The 17,496-nt window shown below is 52.1% G+C and overlaps 1 protein-coding gene across 1 annotated transcript in view; it reads right to left on the reverse strand.

The window, feature by feature from the left end:
- Nucleotides 1–4,953: 4,953 nt before the first annotated feature.
- The window catches only part of KCNJ3 (potassium inwardly rectifying channel subfamily J member 3), a 51,224-nt gene continuing 38,681 nt past the window's right edge, over nt 4,954–17,496 (reverse strand). The window contains exon 3 of the mRNA XM_086465109.1: nt 4,954–5,540. Coding sequence (XP_086321235.1) covers nt 4,954–5,540 — 587 coding nt within the window. The remainder of the gene's footprint in view (nt 5,541–17,496) is intronic.

Raw genomic sequence — 17,496 nt, forward strand, 5'->3', positions numbered from 1 at the left:
CGGAGGAAATAAATCCCACTGCACTCTGCGCCCGGCGCTGGGGGATGATGGACGCGGCCGTGTCACCGCCCTGCCGCCCGCAGCACCGACCCCTCGGGCTGCAGCGGGTTTGACACAGGCAGCAGCAGGACGGCTCCTCCATTCCCCAAGGATGGGCCTGGCAAGCCGGGACACCCGCTAGGTGATACAGGTGTTCCTGGGTGACACCGGTGACGCCGGACTGGGGAGGGGGAAATAACATCCACCATAAAACTCTGGATGGAAACCAGGTGTGTGAGCCAAGAAACCTCCAACTTTTACGACCTCACCACTTCCAACAGCACGAAAAAATACATCCTCATCAGCACCTAGGGGCAAGTGTAGGGGGCCCAGCAACAGAGGGTCAGGACTCAGAGCAAGGCGAGCAGTTAGGTGGGAAAAACCAAAAATGGGCATGTTCCAGCAACCTGCCTTCAGCAGCCTCGTGAGGGGGAGGAGTTAGGAGTCAGCTATCGTCACACATCTTCTGCCATTCTTTTATTACTTTTATTTTCTTAGCAAAGGCCATAGTTTGCCCACCCTGAGTGCTGACACCCAGCCACTAACGGGGCCATTAAACCGAAGAGGAAGGTCTGCTCTAATGGGGAGCGATCCCATAGCCTCATATCGATTTCTGGCGCTTTAACTCCCGGGGCTGGACGGGGGGGACAACGACAAAAATCCCTACTTCTCTGTGCAGAGAGAAAGAGAGCTCCCCAGCCGCTGGGCTACAGAGGAAGCGGCATTTCACAAAGCCAAGCAAAGCTCACACAAACTCGGCAGGACGTTGGCGCCCGGGGCTGTCTGGGTTACAGCCCACGGGTTCCCAGCAGGACCCCGGGCTCTGCCCTTCAGGAAGGAGCCTGCGGTGGCCTCCTGCCTCGGCGGGGCTGGGGCTGGGCTCAGCCCGGCCGCCTCCGAAGTGCAGCTCGGCTCAACTCGGGTTGCACCTTTGCTGCTCGGAAGAGCAATCAAGAGATCGGCCCTTTGCACACGCTAGGATGTGAAACCAGAAGCCCTTGAACAGCTTGAGTACACAAGTCGTTTATTAAAGTAATAAAAAGCGGGCGGGATAAAAGACAAACACATTTAAAGCGAACCATTTTGGAAAGTTTAATAGCGCTTTCAATAAAACTGAGCTTGCAGTATTAACGAATGCAAGAGTTTGTTATTTTGTATAATCCAAATAAACTTGTACATTTATACAGTTACAGACTGCATGCCATAAAATGCATTTTGTTTATTCTAATTTGAATATGTACAATTTACAATATAATTCAAGCATCAATTCAGCAGTAGAGAACACAGACCGGCTGTGCAATCGGTTACTTCTCCTCAGCGTAAGCGTCAGGGCTGGGCTAAAATGTTAACTGGGGAAAAAAAAAAATAATTCTGCCACACCAATAAAAACGGAACATTAACCAGAAACAACTTCCTAAAATGAGCAGCTAAAGCAAGTCATCACCCGTGTTTACCCTTTCACTCTCACTAACGAAGGACGCACCCACTGCCACTGTAACACACGTAACGCCTCGCAACACAAGCCGCAAGCCTCAGAAATCTTGTGTCCAGCAAGGACAGGTGCATTTTCTGATTCAAAAAAAAAAAAATCCAACTTTTCAGTTAATCGTACCTTAATATTTTCTATGGCATTAATGTAATAAAAGCGAGGATACTTTCCCAGTGTCTCCCATACTTCTAGGTTTTTCCATCCAGGCTACCCAGCGAGCTGCAGCCACCCAGACTGCCAGAACGTTCTACAGCACTTCTCTCCGTCGCCTGTTTGCAGTTCAAGTTGTAGAACACGTGCACGCTGCTCCTACTTGATTCAGTCTTGTAGGCAGATTCAACCCAAAGCTTCCCAAAGGAAAACGCCACTCGGCTCTCCCAAAGGCAGGACTCTGCACCACCGAGCAGCCGCCACGCTGGGGCATGGGAAGCCGGACCTTCCCCACGTTTTTTTTGGGGGGGGGGAGGATGCCGGTGGCCCCGGGGCACGGCTGGTGAAGCATCATTGCTCTCAGTCCGGGGACGTGTCACGTTCGCTTTTCCATACAGGAAAGTCAACGGGACCATGAGGCAACCCCAGCTGATGGCGGGAGAACTCAGCAAAGACAGGGAACCCCCAGGGCACCCCACCTGGCAGCGGCGCTGCCGCACCAGAGCCCCAACTGGGGGCAGTGCAGGGGGACAGGACAGGACAGAAAAGATGGGGAGGGGAGGAAGGGGAGAGGAGAGAGGAGGAGAGAGGAGAAATGAGAGGAGAGGTGAGAAAGAGGAGAAAAGAGAGGGGAGGAGAGGAAGAGGGGAGGGGAGGGGAGGGGAGGAAAGGGAAGGGGAAAGGGAAAGGGAAAAGGAAAGGGAAAGGGAAAGGGAAAGGGAAAGGGAAAGGGAAAGGGAAAGGGAAAGGGAAAGGGAAAGGGAAAGGGAAAGGGAAAGGGAAAGGGAAAGGGAAAGGGAAAGGGAAAGGGAAAGGGAAAGGGAAAGGGAAAGGGAAAGGGAGAATATTTGCAGTTGGAATGGACCTACAACAATCATCCAGCCCAACTGCAGTGTCACAGAAGGGCAGGGGGTTGGTAGGGTCACACTCTGGCAGCATCCCAGGAAGGAGGCAGTGACCCCCCATCCACCCCAAATAAACCAAAGGAGCTTTTGAGGAGAGGTCAAGCTGCTGGAGACCCTTCTTTCAAAACCAGACCGATCTGCTCCAGCCTGCTGGCAGGACCCATCGCTCGGTTGTGCCACCGGCTGAGTGTTCACCACGGCCAACTCATGGTCTTGGCGCCCTGGTTTGGACATGGTGGTGTTTTTACTGCTGACACCTGGCAATTGCACTGGCTAACTTGGTTGCCAGTCAAGGACTGGTAGAAGAGTTACACGTGTACAAAAATCAGCGGTATTTTACAAGACAACCTGAGGAAGTGTTAGCAAACAGTAGAAGAGAAGTCCAGGTTTTACCTTGCCGCATCAGCAATCTGCTCGCCGCGCATGTAGAGCACAGGATCAGCGCCCAGGGAGCGACGCACGCCCTTCCCTTCAACAGCAACGTGCAGAGAATTGAAGTGTAGCCAAAGGTGTAAAGAGCATGCAGAGCCACTCAAAAAATCGTGATCAACGATGAAAATAAACTTTGGAAGTCGGTATAAAGTCCTTGGCTGTACAACTGACGGGTCGCACACGGCAACTTCCAGGGAAAAGCGCTGAGCCACAGCTGTGTCTGAGCCAACCCTCCAGCAGCGCTGAGTTTCCGAGTCCTTATTCCGTGCCAACGTTTATAACAAAACACAATTTTTTTCCTCAAAGACCATCAGATCTGTTGTTATTAGCTAGGCAGCAAGCAGCAGCATCCGTGCCGGATGGCGCAAGCCAGAAGCGCCCGTCCATGACTGCCCCTACACGTGCACCTCCCGTCCCACGCGTGTCCGTGTCTGGGCCCCCCAGGCTGTGCTCACCAGGGTTCTCCACGCAGAGGGTGTCACGCAGAGCCCTCCTCCTGGCCGCTGCCGGCGGTGGCTGTCGTACCCAGCTCCCCGACGGTGCCGCCCATCGCTCCACCTCGCCCAGACCTTCTCCTCCAAGAAGGAGCCCCCGGGAAGCCGTCGCCACCTGGCCCCCAAGCACAGACCGCAGTCCCTGGGCACCGCAACAGCTCACCTCCAGCGGTTTGGGGTGGTGTGGGGTGCTCCAGCTCCGCAAGCCGCGGTGACGGGGCGTGGGGGGCGCTGGGGCACCCACACAGCACCCAGCCCTCCTGGTTCACCTCACCGGAGCAAAACAAGACAGAGGAAGGAAACCCAAAGCCAAGCACAGGAGGATATCAAACCCCACATTTATACCAAGTATAACTCATTTCGAAACCCACAGGGTCAACTTTGGTTAAGAACGTGTTTAAACAGCATTTTCACCATAGAGAAAGCTGTAAGGAGCGACGCCGCCGGCAGCGCGGCCAGAGGGCAGCTCACGCAACCATCACCTGGAACCCAACTGGGCCGCCAAAGCGAGAGGGAGCGAGATCCGGGCGCTGCGGAACGAGGCGGGGTTGTGACTCTGCTTTTGGGGCGCGGCTCATCCAGAAGGAATGCCTGCTGGTTTCACGGAGAGGTTCAGCTGTTTTCGTGTTTAGCTGTTCTATCAACGCGAGAAATCAAGGACGTCCTGCTTATTTAAAACGGTTTTCTTGCACATTTCATGAAGATTTTAAAAGATTTTTACTAATCGTATCTAAAGTGTGAATTTTATTCATTTATTTATTGTTTTGCCTAGGCTTATTAATACATGTTTCTTCTCTAAACAACGCCTTATGAAACACATTTTCATTTTTTTCCGGTAGCCTAGACGCAGGAAAAGAAACCCCAAGGAAAAGTTAAAGCAAAACACAAACCAGCAGTTAAGGCCAGCAGATTCGGTGTTAGGAATTAATTAATACACCTCCTTTCAAGAAAAAAAGACATGCACCATAACTACTTTGTTGAACAAAACATCACGATCCACATCAGAGAAGAAAAAAAAAAAACCCCAAACCCCAAACCGTTTTCAAATCAAATTATAACTTACCCTGAAAGTTACCCACTCGCATGTTGTACCTACTACTTACTCTTAAGAAATACAGGGGAAAGGAACGCCCCTTTCCATATTTTTGAGAATATACAGTATAAATATAGTAGGAGTCATGCCGTAAAACTATATGCAAAAATTGCACACTATTATTGCATGCGTGTTGTGATACTACATGCCAACGAACACCAGCTCGCCCATCGTCCCGCCGTCCGCACTCACAGCGCAGCCGCTGCGACCCAGGGGACGCTCCCGCCCCCCGGCGCGCCGGGGAGCCCAGAGTCCGGCACCCCCACGGCTGGCGGGGGGCCCGCTCTCCCCCGCAGCTGCCCTCGCCAGTCGCAGTTCAAGCTCTCAACGATAGCTCCGAGTCCCGGCGGGTTATGTGAACCGATCCGAGTTCATTTTTCGCAGTTTGGGCGGAAGGTTCCCTTCCATCCTGCCGCCGCCGCCCGACAGCTTCTGCAGCTTGGGTGGCAGGTCGGCCACCGACTGGCTGATGGGATCCGACATCATCTTTGTGGTTTTAGACACCAGTTTCTCCTCCGAATTCCCCGGGACCGAGCTGATCCGCTGGAGTTTCATGGGTAAATCCCCCATGCTGTAGGCCTTCTCAGAGGTGGTGGAACTCATCCTGAGCAGTTTTTTGGGGAAGTCTTCCCTCCCTGTTATTTTCTGCAGTTTTGAAGGCAGTTTTGTGCCAACCTCGTCGAGACCATCCAGGCACTCCACCGAGTTATTCCGCTCCTTGCTGTTGCTCACAGCGGGCGCTATCAAGGGAGAGGACATGAGCAGCATCTCCTCCTGCTCCTTCACGCTGTACGGCGGGGTGGGGACCTCAAACGTCGCGTGGAACTGGGAGTAATCGACTTTAAAGAACCCCTCTTCCAAGGAGATAACAGGGAAGAAACGATGACCCCAGAGCACCTCGTCCTCGGTATAGGATGTCCTGGCTTGGCACGTCATCCCTGCAACGAGCAAGGGAGAAAAAATTTCACCAGTTACGGGCAATTGTGGATGCACTTAAATCCTGGGGGTTTTCGAACATTTCCATGAAACATATTTTATGATCTTAAATGTATAAAGGAAAAGGCACTGGCATGCCTACCGTTGGCACACAGAAGCTATTAAATTGTCATCCTCACGCTGAAAGGAGCCAACAATAGAGGAAGGAGTGTAACTGAATAATTCACATCGACTCTTACGGGCACTTTTGAAGGTGCTGCTGACAAAGGGAATTGCAGGGCTGACTGATAACCCCGGGATTATATCAGCAAGAGCTGCTAATTGTGATGTAAAGCTGGACTTGTCAGGATCTTAAAGTATTCCCAAGTTATTCCGTATTTCCATCACATTGGCGAATGCAGACAAAACCAGACCCTACGCTTCGTGCATCGTACACACAGACCAAGCCCACGTTAGTGCACCCCGACCCCCCAGCCAGCTGCAGGCATGTCCTATGAAACACATTTGTTCCTCTTTAAGGGCTTCACCAGCAATCTGCTCACAGATCCATCGCTGCCGGGCTGAGATCCAAGCTTTGAAAAATTAGCAGGGAAGAAGAAATATGACTAAGAGGCACAACACAGCCCTTCCTCTTCCTCCACTGCCTCCCACCGCGGAGAAAAGTCCTCCATGACCCATCTGACCTTGGAAATCAGAGGGAAAGGATGACTGTGGAGTGCTGGAGGCTTCTAGAAGAAATCCTGCTGCTGCTTTTTTTTTTTTTTTTTAATGGTATCTGTAGCAATCTGTAAATAGAATTACCCTGCCATTTCATCCTAGTATAGCAAACTGGAAATATGACATTTGGTTTTTCAGGAAGCTAAATCTACTTCTGTAAACACATCCCCTGCTTAGCTGGCACGAACGCCTTTCAGTCAGGAGAAAATGAAAGGAAACTTCAGAAGGCACGAGAAAAACGATAGCGGGGCTGTAGCGAGGGGGAGCGGGGATGGATACGTGCCCGGCGACATACAGCCAGAAAAATAAATTTCTATTACACTTTATGCTGCTGCAAACGGAATCAAAGTTTAGTTTTGCGTAGCAATTGCTACCGCTAATGCGCCTGAGAATATCACAAGACACAACCCTCGGGTTTCTGGTTTATCTCTCAGGTAAAAAATAGGAGCCCAGGGATTTTTTTGGCACCGCACGCGGCTCCCAGCGCCCACAGAGGCGCCTCGCCTGAGCTCGCCCACCTGCAGCAGCACACCCTGAGCCCAAGCAGCCCTACCCCCTTCACCCAGCCGCAGCCCGGGCTGCACTTTATACCTGAGGGTGTGTTTTCACCCGGTCACCACGTGTTTCGGTCCTGTCTACCAAGCGAAGCGGAAGCAATCGCGTACCTAACGGGTTGAGGAAAAAACCCGCAACTTTTAGAAAAACGGTAATTAGAGTGAGTCCTTCTTCCATCTGTGTCCTTTACTCGGCAGCTGTTTGTCAGGCGGACCTCCGCCGTGGAAGCCCAGACCTTTCCCCCTCTGCTTCTTCAGGCCCGACCTCCGAGGGAGACCTCATTAGCGAGCGCACCTAACGACGCACGCGAGCGGCGAGAGCCCTGCTTGGGATCGGGTCTGCGGTGCCCGCGAAGCAGACGGCTGGTTAACCCCGCTGACCTGCGCTTTGGAGAACAAATTGCTGAAAATGCAAATCTCTCTCTCTCTAGAAAAGTGGGTCATTGTCGACCTTGCTGCGCCGCGGGCTTGGCCGAGGGGGCTGGAGCCGCGCCTCCGGCGTGGCCAAAGGGCTCCCGTGGGAACACCGCCGGGGCGGCCGCAGCATCCTGCCCTGCGGAGAGCTGCCGGTCGGGCGGGAAGCCCTCGCACAGCTTTTTCTTTGCACTGGCCACACTAAAAAAAAAAAAAAAAAAAAAAAAAGAATTAAGCTTTATTGTAAAAGGTGTGCTATCAAAATGCCGCGGGGGGAACACGGGGGCCAGGAATGCTGCCAGGGCTTGGGAAGGGATCAGCACACAGGAGCGGCTGGCACCTGCATCCCCATCCCCACCCTCCTCCCCATCCCCAATCTCAAGAGATCCCACGGCCGATCCCTCCCGCAGGGTACGGGACCCGCTGCTGGCCGGGTTCGGCTCTCCCATCCCCACCAGCCGCTGTGCTGCAGGGCTGTTTCCACCTCCTGATCGATCACCCTGCCACCTCCCAAACCTGCTGCCGCCAGGAGGCTTTCAGAGGAGGAATTTTATACCTGCTTCCTATCGAAAAATGTATTTGCCGAATCTCAGGAAAATCAGCTTCGCATTTTGTTCCGTTGATGCAACTCTTTGTAAGCTCGCTGGAGAGATAAATATTTGCAGGTATATAATTTTTCTTTAAAATCAATTCATCTTATTCCCTAACAAACCTGAGGGTGCAAATTATTTAGCAGCCTCTCAGGATGATCAGCAGCAACTAATACGCTTGTCATGATAGGGAATACCTGTCACGCTAAGCAGATGATGCTAAGAGGTGCTAACGTGCTCTGATAAGCCCTCGGACAAGAAATCGATTCTCGGGTTTTCTTCCAGCTCTGCTACGGTTCCTGGCTCTTCCTTCCCTTCCCTTCCCTTTCTCTCAGCAAAGCCTCGGACTCTCAGCTATCAGCTCTGCAATGCCTCTCAGCTGCTACACGCCTCGAGCAGCCAGCTCGCACCACCTCCTTTGTGTTATTACAGCAACAACAACGGAGTTGACGACCGGAGCCATTGCCCGCACGGCCCGCGCTCCCTCCTTGGGAGAGCTGAAGCTGGCACCGGCGCTGGCAGAGGCACGGGCCTGGGGGTGGCCAGCCAGGACAGTCGTGGCATGGCCACCCCGCACCACGCTCGGGGCATCCAAAAGCCCTTACGCTGCTGCCCACGGCGGGGGTGAGCCGAACCGCAGCCGCGGCGGGTTTGTCCGTCAGCGTGGCGGGGGCCACGCGTCGCCCACAGCTCAGCTCCCCCCTCGTTTGCCCCGTGAGCCGGGGGGGGGGGGGGGGGGGCGGAGCAGCAAACCAAAAACCCGTGGGGATTTCCATGTTCTCCCACAGAAACACCAGCAGCACCTGGGTGCAACCTGCCACGGACCGCCCTTCTTGATCACTACCTCCGGATCGGGTTTTGTGCCCTAAGAAGTTATTCACCAGCAGGGCACACCGCCAGCAGGTCTGCTGGTGCCTTCATCATGCTCATGGGCCTGTTAAAATCGTACCAAGTTGTCTATATTATTAATGTCCACTTGCAGTATACATTTTAAACTCCTGTTTGGCAGCAAACACGCCGTATGCAGCGCGTATCATCAAAAAGCCAGCCGTTTGTCAAAGTAGGAGATTTCGATGCGTTTCGTTCGTCGCTCCGAACACAAGCTTCCACCACGACGTGCTCTCCAGAGCTGTGAACGGCCGGTGGTTCGTTCCCTGCCTACGCACAAATCGCAACGCCGCACCCGAGGAAGAGGCGCGCTTCTGCGTGTATTCCAGCATAAACCCAAACCAAACGTCCGCTAAAACCCCCGCTCTATTATTTCAAAAACAGAGGCTGCAAAAACATCGTTGACTACGTCCAAGAGAAGAGATTTTCACCCAGAAGCGCCGCTCCTAAGGGCGCAGGCAATGCTGTTTTGCCTGAACACCCCGTACTTTCACAAGCCTCACTCCTGCGTATTTGGGAGCACCCCTGCCCTGATCATCTCTCGCTATTTCCAGGAATTACACTCCTTCTGCAGAAACCAGGAGCTGACTCTGTTTTCAAAGTATTATGAATAATGAGCTTAAAGGAAGGCAAGGGCAAAGTTTTGGGACTCATCTCCTCGCAGGCAGAGGCTGAAATGGTGTTAGAGAGAGTTTTAGCATTAGACATTATTAGAAATGTTGCTGCTGATTAAATTCAGTCATTTACACCCACCCGCAGTGATCTGGCATCCCTTCGGTAGAGACCAGCACATAATGCCCCAGTCCCTAACACAGGAAAATCCCAGCCGTGCTTATTTAGGAAAATTTTCCATTCCTTTCCTTAACTAATGCACAGCAGAGCAGCTCTGGAGGATGAGCACAGGTTAATCCAATGTATTTCTCTCCTCAAGGTTGATATGAAAGTATCTTTGACCTTTTTTTTTTTTTTTTAATAATCATGCCTTCTCCTTTTAGTACTTGCTCTATCTGGAGCAAGAGCTATCACTGGAGAAAAATGCATCTATATCTGTCACATCGTAAGTTATTAATTACAAGTTGTTATTTCTAATGAGGTAGAACTCTTGGGTTTAGAGCCCTAGCCGAGCTGGAAAAGCGGATGCAATTATCCCACCCTCAGCCAAGCAACAGACTAGTCCAGCTTTTTGTTTTTCTCTGGCTATGGCAGGTTTAGACTCAATACCCCATTTCCAGGAAACACCAACGAGGAACAGGGTTGTGCAAACACACAGACGCAGCTGACGGGGACTGGAGCTCCCAGCGCGCTCCTCAGTAACCATGTAACCCAGAGGAGGTTTGATGCCGTTGGGATGATGCTGGGGCCAGAATTCCCCGGCATCCAAAACGCTCCTAATTCAGTTAACGATCCTGACAGCTTCTAGCTTTGCTCCAGGGTGAGGCCAGCTCCCCGGGAAGGCAAAGGCATCCCAAAGGACAACGGTTGCTGACGCCAAACTCGCCAAAAATCCAACCCAAAGTCCTGTCCCATGCACGTCAGCCGTGATGTCCCCACCGCTGGCTCTGGGTTGCGATGGGCAACGCACGCCCAGTTACTGGGCACGGCTGGGAGCCCACAACCTGCCCTTCATGCCCATGCTGGGCTCCGCAAGCCTGGGCGCAGCCGCAGTCAGGACTGCGGTGAGCGCTGGCTCTAGACGTTCAGACGCACCCGAAATCACTCTGGTCGCTCCTGAAGCGCCCAGAGAACGGCGAAAACCCACAGCACCCTACGGCTGCAGCCCGCCCTCAGCACAGCTGAGAGCTGCCGCCCCGAACTAATAAAGGGGACAAAAAAAATTCGTAAATAAGTGCTTTGACTAATTCTATCCTATAATAACCCTCAAATTATTTCTAAAGTGCCCAGATGGAGCTGGCTGTATTCAGGCAATTTCTAGAAGTCGTAACATGCTGCCTTGAAAAAAACCCCACAGGCCTGCTGTTATTTATGTGGCCCTCTTACATCTCATTGCAGAAGTTGGCTGATCGTTGTCACACCATAGATCACTAACGAGCTTTTAACGGCCCCCCCTGTGACAGTCTTCAGAAGCCACTTCAGCTAGCAAAGGTTAGGTGGCTCTTTTCTGGTAAGGTCAGAAATTTCACCTTAAATCTTTCTGTGTTGCTGGGCTGCAATTTGCTGGGCAAGGGCTGGGCGCAGGGACACCAGGAGGTGGCCTTCTCGACATGGAAACACAGGGAAGTTAATCTTAACCAGTCAGGGAAAGAGAGAGTTCTTTTGGCATTACAACGACTCAATAGCACATAGTCCCAAGGGCACCAAAAAGGGCATCTTGGCATCCCGGCCACCAGCACTGGGGTGAAGAGGAATCCTCCAGCAGAAGTTACTGGCAAAAAAAATGCACAAATACGCTTGCGTTTTGTCAGATCTCCTTTTTTCTTATTAACAGTTAGGGCCCTGCACGTTAAAACGCCTGGACCTGAGCCAGCTCCAAGAGGGGTGGCTCTTCCCTTCCCAGGCCTCGCTGTGCATTTCGGGGGGTGTCCGCCTCCCTTACACCTGCCGTTTATCTCCAAAGCCCAAATAATAAGTGCTAAAAATTGCCAGTCAGCAATGTCAAATCCATTAGTAAGAATTAAGCTAATTCACAACTGCAATCTGAGGCCCACGAAGGCAAGAGTAAAGCTTGATGTGAGACCTGATATAAAACTACACCACGCTCACCCTGCACCACTCACTCTTGCAGGACTAAGGGAAGATTTACAGCTGTAGGAAAAAAAAAAGAAAAAAGAAAAAAGGAGTTGCACGATTTCCACAGCAATCTCTCTTCCTCCAGGGCTGCAGAGAAAACAGGGGAAGAGAAGGTGGTTTTGCCACATTTAGCTAAGTGAGAGCGCGATACCCTGATGTTAACATCTGCCCCCCGCGCCACCCCCCGCCTGCGACGCCAACAGACACCCGAGTGCTGCGATAAGCCAGAAACCGGGCGCCCGAAATGGGAGGTCGGAACCAAATCTGGGAGCGAAGGCCGCTCTCAAGCTTTTCCTCCCAACGTTCGCCGCCACGTTGTTTTTCCGTGGAAGCTAAAATGACAAGCTGTACCACGCACGGCTGAGAAATGCACAGCCCGACGGAAGGGTTTCTCAGCAGACAGAAAGCGTGGTGCCTAAACTCTAACACTTCCCATCTACTTGGAAGGAACAGCTATTTTTAGCATTAACATTTTCCCATCATAATTTCAGGGGGTATTTTTTTATTAAACTGATGATAGTTTGAAGCGCAATAAAACTTCCTGTCGATTTGCGGTTGCCAGCCTCTTGCCGCTGTCTGCTGCCAAAGCCTGCTTTAAATCACCGGCACTGGCAGCCGCATTTTCTTTAGCTGAAGGCAGCTGGGCAGCCACCTCGCCATCTATCCATGTAATGCTTCTGATTACTTTTAAAGTAATGTTTCAATTAAAAATCCCTTTCGTTAAAGATAAAAAAAAATACAGCGTTTCCCAAAATGCAAGAGACAAAAAAGTCTTAAAGGCAACGACTGCGAAAAGGTGCTCTGGGAATTCAGGCAAACACAGGTACGGGAACGCCAAGCCCTGCTGGAGGCTGCTGAGGGGGTGTTTCAGGCGGAGGGATGCAGGCGGCGATGGAGCAGCGGTCCAGGAGACGTGTGGGGCGAGGGAAAGGCACGAAACCCACCCTGCCCCCCCCGCCCCTGCCTCTGCCCCCCCTGCCCCTGCCTCTGCCCCTCCCTCCGCTGGGCAAGGACGTCGCCCATCACCCTCACCGCTCCTCTCCGGAGCCAGGGGCGGGTGTGTCATGGAGCTGGAGGACAGAAGCGAGAGGGGGATGAGGGTACTGGGAAGAAGAAAATAGTCCAGGTTTTGGCACTTGGGGATAATCTGAGATCTTTCTTTCTGTAATGAGTGAACAGACACGCTGCTGTTTGGCGCTTTAAGCTTATCTCTGGTTTCTTCGATCATGACACAAATCGGTCCCGGGCTGGCACGCCAAGCAAAGCAAAGCAGTGGCCCTACGGATCAGCTCCGCAAGAGCCACATCCCTTTATCAGAGCAGGAAAAACCGTGGAGAGCCTGCCACTGCCCACGAGCCTGTGGTACCAGCGGAGAAGGCACCAGTGTGGAGGTCCAACGCACGTCCTCGGGCACACACACAGCCAGGACAGACCACGGGTGACGGGTAATTCGGGCCGTCCGACATACCACGGGGCAGGGTAAAGTGGCCAGCGCCTCAAGTGAGGGCATCATCTCCCTTGAAACATCGACCTGCAGCAGGCCTTTCTACAACACTCAACGCTTGATCACCATTTATTACCGAAATCGAGAAATTGTCCCACCAAAAGGTGGTCAGAGAGTGAGCAAACGGGGCAGGAAGGCGAAAGGGCCCCAAGGGAGCGACCCGAGGAACGCAACGCACGCGTTTATGCCGGAGTCAGACATCAATCTTATGCTGAACGTTTTAATTCCTGCACAGCAAACCCAGGCTCCTGCTCTGCTACTCAATTTAGACACGTTGTTTATGCTCCGGCACTATAAATACCTCCTGGTTTATTCAGACTGTGCTGTTCTCCCAGGAGCTATCTCGACACTGAAAAAACAGCGGTGACAGCCAAGGTATTTTTCTTATCAGCCAGTCCTCTTCTCAGGGCAATTTTTAATCACTCATACTCACATAGCTTTCTGACAGCTTGCAGACAGCTCACCTTGATGCTTACCAGGACCGCAGCTACCCATCGTTAGCACAAATTACAGCAGGTTTCGAAAATGTCATGAAACCAGCGCGCGAAAGCAAGGCACCGCTGCCTGTGTCAGTGCTGTTCCCATGTAAAGGAATGCAACAGGCTGCTGCCAGGTGAGCTGACCTCCCCTCTTTTGTGCTAGCCACTTACAGGGAAAAAAAAAAACAACTGGGAAAACCCACAAAAGCACAGCAGCCTTCAGCACTGCCCTGCTGTGCTCAGCCCGCAGACTTCTGCAGCAGTGTTTTCCACGCTTTCGAAAAGAAAAAACAGAGAGAGAAACTCAGTTATCTGAACAGAACCGTCTAACGCACGTTTAATGCAGTGACAGCAAGTTATACTACCTGAGAATCTGGCCTGGTATTTTTATTTTTTTTTTTATTATTATTTTTAACCAAAACCGCCCATATTATTCTGAAAGACTCTGATCCTTCTACCTACGCGCAGGAGTGCGTCAGGGCTGATTTCAGCCCCTTCAGCTCCCTCCTTTGAGCAGATTTTTTTTTTTATTTTTTTTGCAGAGCCATCTGCCACATTCCCGTTTTTGCATCATTTCCCTCCTACCGGGATGTTATTGAATAAGCAGCCGCGGCACCAAAATGGAAGTATTCCATTCCCTGCTCCACGCAGCTCTCTGCTAGGAGCGGGCAGGGGGAAAGGGATGGAGGGAGGAAAGGGGGGCGGTAACGAGGAGAGGCAACGCACCCCTTCTCACTGGATGGGGATGTTTACAGGGTGCTCACAGGCAGAGCTGGCGGTACTTACAACGTGGCACTGCGACACAAACTAGGGGTGCCCATCCGTGCCCTGACAAAGTGCAGCCGACGCTCTCCAGAGCTTCCCCTCCAGCCTCAAGGATTCCCTGATTTTTACTTGCTAACACACTCCTCGGATAACTCTCCTCGTGATGATGCCTTGGAGCAGACAGAGGAGGGTCACCACCGGCGGCAAAGCGCGCTAGAGCCCTCCTGCTTTGGGGACACAGCGGCCGGTGGCAGCCAGGGTGCCCTCGGCCACCTCCCCAGCACGGCTGTGGGCACGCTGCAGCTGGCGAGGGGACATCTCCAGTGATCCAGTAACTCCCAATTATTGCAAAGTGAAAGTGTTTTGTTTAACATCAGTCTGTGCAGAACTCCTGTCATAGGAGTTATTTCACGCCTGCTCCATCACTAGCAAGCTTTAATTTTAAAAGCAAGACGTTCCAAATTATCCTGAATTAATATCAGAATAACTTTCTTCCCCAGTTTAGTATCAGAAGTGATTTCCCTCAACCTTGAAGCTGCCTGAACCACGTCCTCTCCTTGACAGCTTATAGAAAAGCCCAGGGTAGCTGCCTCTGCGCTGGGTTTCTCTTCAAATTGCCAGTACAGTTTTTCAGAAAGAATTCAAAAGCTGGGTTCTGCAATTAATGCAGGTTTGGCTCCAAAGTGCAGCCAAAACCGCAGTGTTTTTATATGGAGCACAATGTAACTGTCCACTGGGGATGCTGGGGAAGAGGCACGGGAAGAAAGGACTGTTTTGTTAAATCACAAGAAAATTGTTTGGGGTCAGAGGACGCCTCAGGAACATATGGCTAGAGTGAAATGTGAGAGAAGTCTACCAAACCATCAGTTAGACAAGGAAAAAAAAAAAAAAAAAAAGATATTTAAAATAAATGATCCTCTTTGAATGAGAACATTTTAACCACGAGGCAAGAAACACAACCCTTCCCCTGAACACACAATTTCTTCAGCAGCCCTGTGCTTCTCCAAACACCCACCCAGCCATATGCCGCTGAGCACCAAAATAGAGCACTTTAATCTTCAGGGCTTTGGCAGCCCTCAAAAAAAAAAATCTGAAGAACTATTTCACGTTAGAGGCTGCCTTCCTGGGCTGGAAAACCCACTTCTCTTCCTATCGAAAAGGGCCGTTTGCTGGTGCTGGGCAATACGGCCCCGCGGCCGGTGCCCCTCGCCGGGCTCCAGGCGACACGGCCGCCTCGCGCTGCAGCGGAGGGAGACCCGCTGCAGCTCCCGCCTCTCCTTCCCAGCGTCCCTGCCTGCACCCACGGCACGGGAAAAGGCTCCCAGGGGACGGCCGGGAGACTTCTATTTAAATATGCCATAAACCTGGCAGCCCGTTCCTAAGCTGAAAATAACGTGCCATTTGGTATGAACTCTATCAATAGAAGGAGGGAACGCAGCACGGGGCTGTGTTTGGAAATAGACTTTCCTTATTTAGTGGTGTTGCTCTAACATATGTATTAATTTGTGGAATATCTTCGCAACACTAAACGTCTAAAGGGGGGATCAGTCCGGCCCTAGAGCGGCTTCCAACAAGCCTGCTCCTGTACCGGTGCGACTGCTGCTCCTGACCTGCAGCCCCAGCTGGCCCGTGGCTGCTTCAAACAGCAAATGCAGCGCGGGACACCCCCACACAGCCCGTGGGCCTCCTGTGAAAAAGGGAAAAATCTCATTTACCGTCCTCTCTTGGTGGACTAAAAATTAAGGTGACCGCCGACTGCCCCAGAACTCCTGCGCACCCCACCAGTACCTGAGGGCTAGGTCCAGGGGTGACGGACAAGGTCCAGCTTCTGGCCGCAGAGGACAGCCCCCGAACAAGAGGGGAGATGGGGACAAACGACCTCCAGCTTTGGGACAGGAGCTGCCCACAGCAAACGCACAGCGAATACCTGGAGCAGGGGACTGCCTGATGCGGGCAGCCTGAACAACCCCAAACCACTGCCTTCTGTTTTGGGGGACTGTTCCGTTCCTCTCTGCTAGGGACAACTTCTGGCGTCGTGTTTAAAGCAGCTTTTCTGTCTACAGCTCTTTCACCCGCATCCACCCAAGAGTGCCTGTCTTGCACTTGAAACAGTCACAGTTCCCAGCTCCATCCCCAGCATCTCCCAGCCCGGTTCAGCTTCTGTCACGTATTTTAAAATTAATGCACAGTGCTTAACACAAGATCCCTTGAACTAAACATAGCGTTTGCCGCGCAGCCTTCGCTTTTAGCTGACAAACACTTCTTGCAAACGCACCAGGCGCACAGAATTTCCTAGGGAAGAGATCGGTTTTGTCAGGTCCGGGAGAAATGACTGTCAGGCTGGACTTGGGGCTGCAGAAGCCTCTTCAGGAAAGCAGACGCACCTTGCTGCACCGTATATACGCACATATATAGCAATATATATTTAGAAAACAAGTTATGCCCTTCAGCATAGTGCTGGATGCCTCACAGGTCGCCAGAGGGACCCAAGCACCCCCATCAACGATCTGTACTGTTCTGTAATGTCAAGACTCACACTGAGATGACAGCAGCGCCGCGAGAGCAAGAGCGTTCGCAGCGCCTTGCGGAAGCGATCCGCGAGAAGCGCATCCGCGCGCGGGCTGGGAGAAACGGGATGCTTCGCCGGGAGAAGCCAACGCCCACCGAGGTGCCCACCCGAAATAGTGCTCTTGGTCCCAGCAGCTCCCACAGAACACACACACATGTGAAGACGAGTGGCCAACCAGGCGGTACATCCCCGCAAACGCACAGTTGCTCATTAGGCTTCGTTTCCTGAGAGCAGTCTCAGGTTTTCATGAAAATTGTCTACGTATATACATCCAGAAATGCCTCTGAGGTTTCGAAATAATCAAGACCCTTGGCGAGGAGACCACCTTAAAACCCACAACCTTCTCACCTTTTTTATGCAGCCATTTATCGATGGTGTTGCAGGTAGTTCCTGGAATACGCACCAGCGAATCCATCTAATCCAACAGCTATTTACATTTTGGGAGGCAACGAACACTGATTCCAGGTTTCCCTCCCTCCCTGGCATGTTGTACACGCTTCACCACAGGCTCGGTACAAGCTTAAACAAATCGGCTGTGCTGCCTTTGATCAGGACGTTTCACTTTTCGGTTTAAGTCAGACGCTACGTCTCTCAGCCGTTAGCGAGGAGGCAGAACGACGTTCTCACTTGTACTTTCTGTGCAAAGAGCTCTGCCGAGGCTTGAGTCCCAAATACCACTGCTTGCCTTTGTTACGGGCTCTGTAGGCGCTGCTCGGCCTGACCAGCTGGC

Source organism: Leptosomus discolor, chromosome 5, assembly GCF_034619465.1.
Source record: "Leptosomus discolor isolate bLepDis1 chromosome 5, bLepDis1.hap2, whole genome shotgun sequence".
Classification (NCBI taxonomy): Eukaryota; Metazoa; Chordata; class Aves; order Leptosomiformes; family Leptosomidae; genus Leptosomus; species Leptosomus discolor.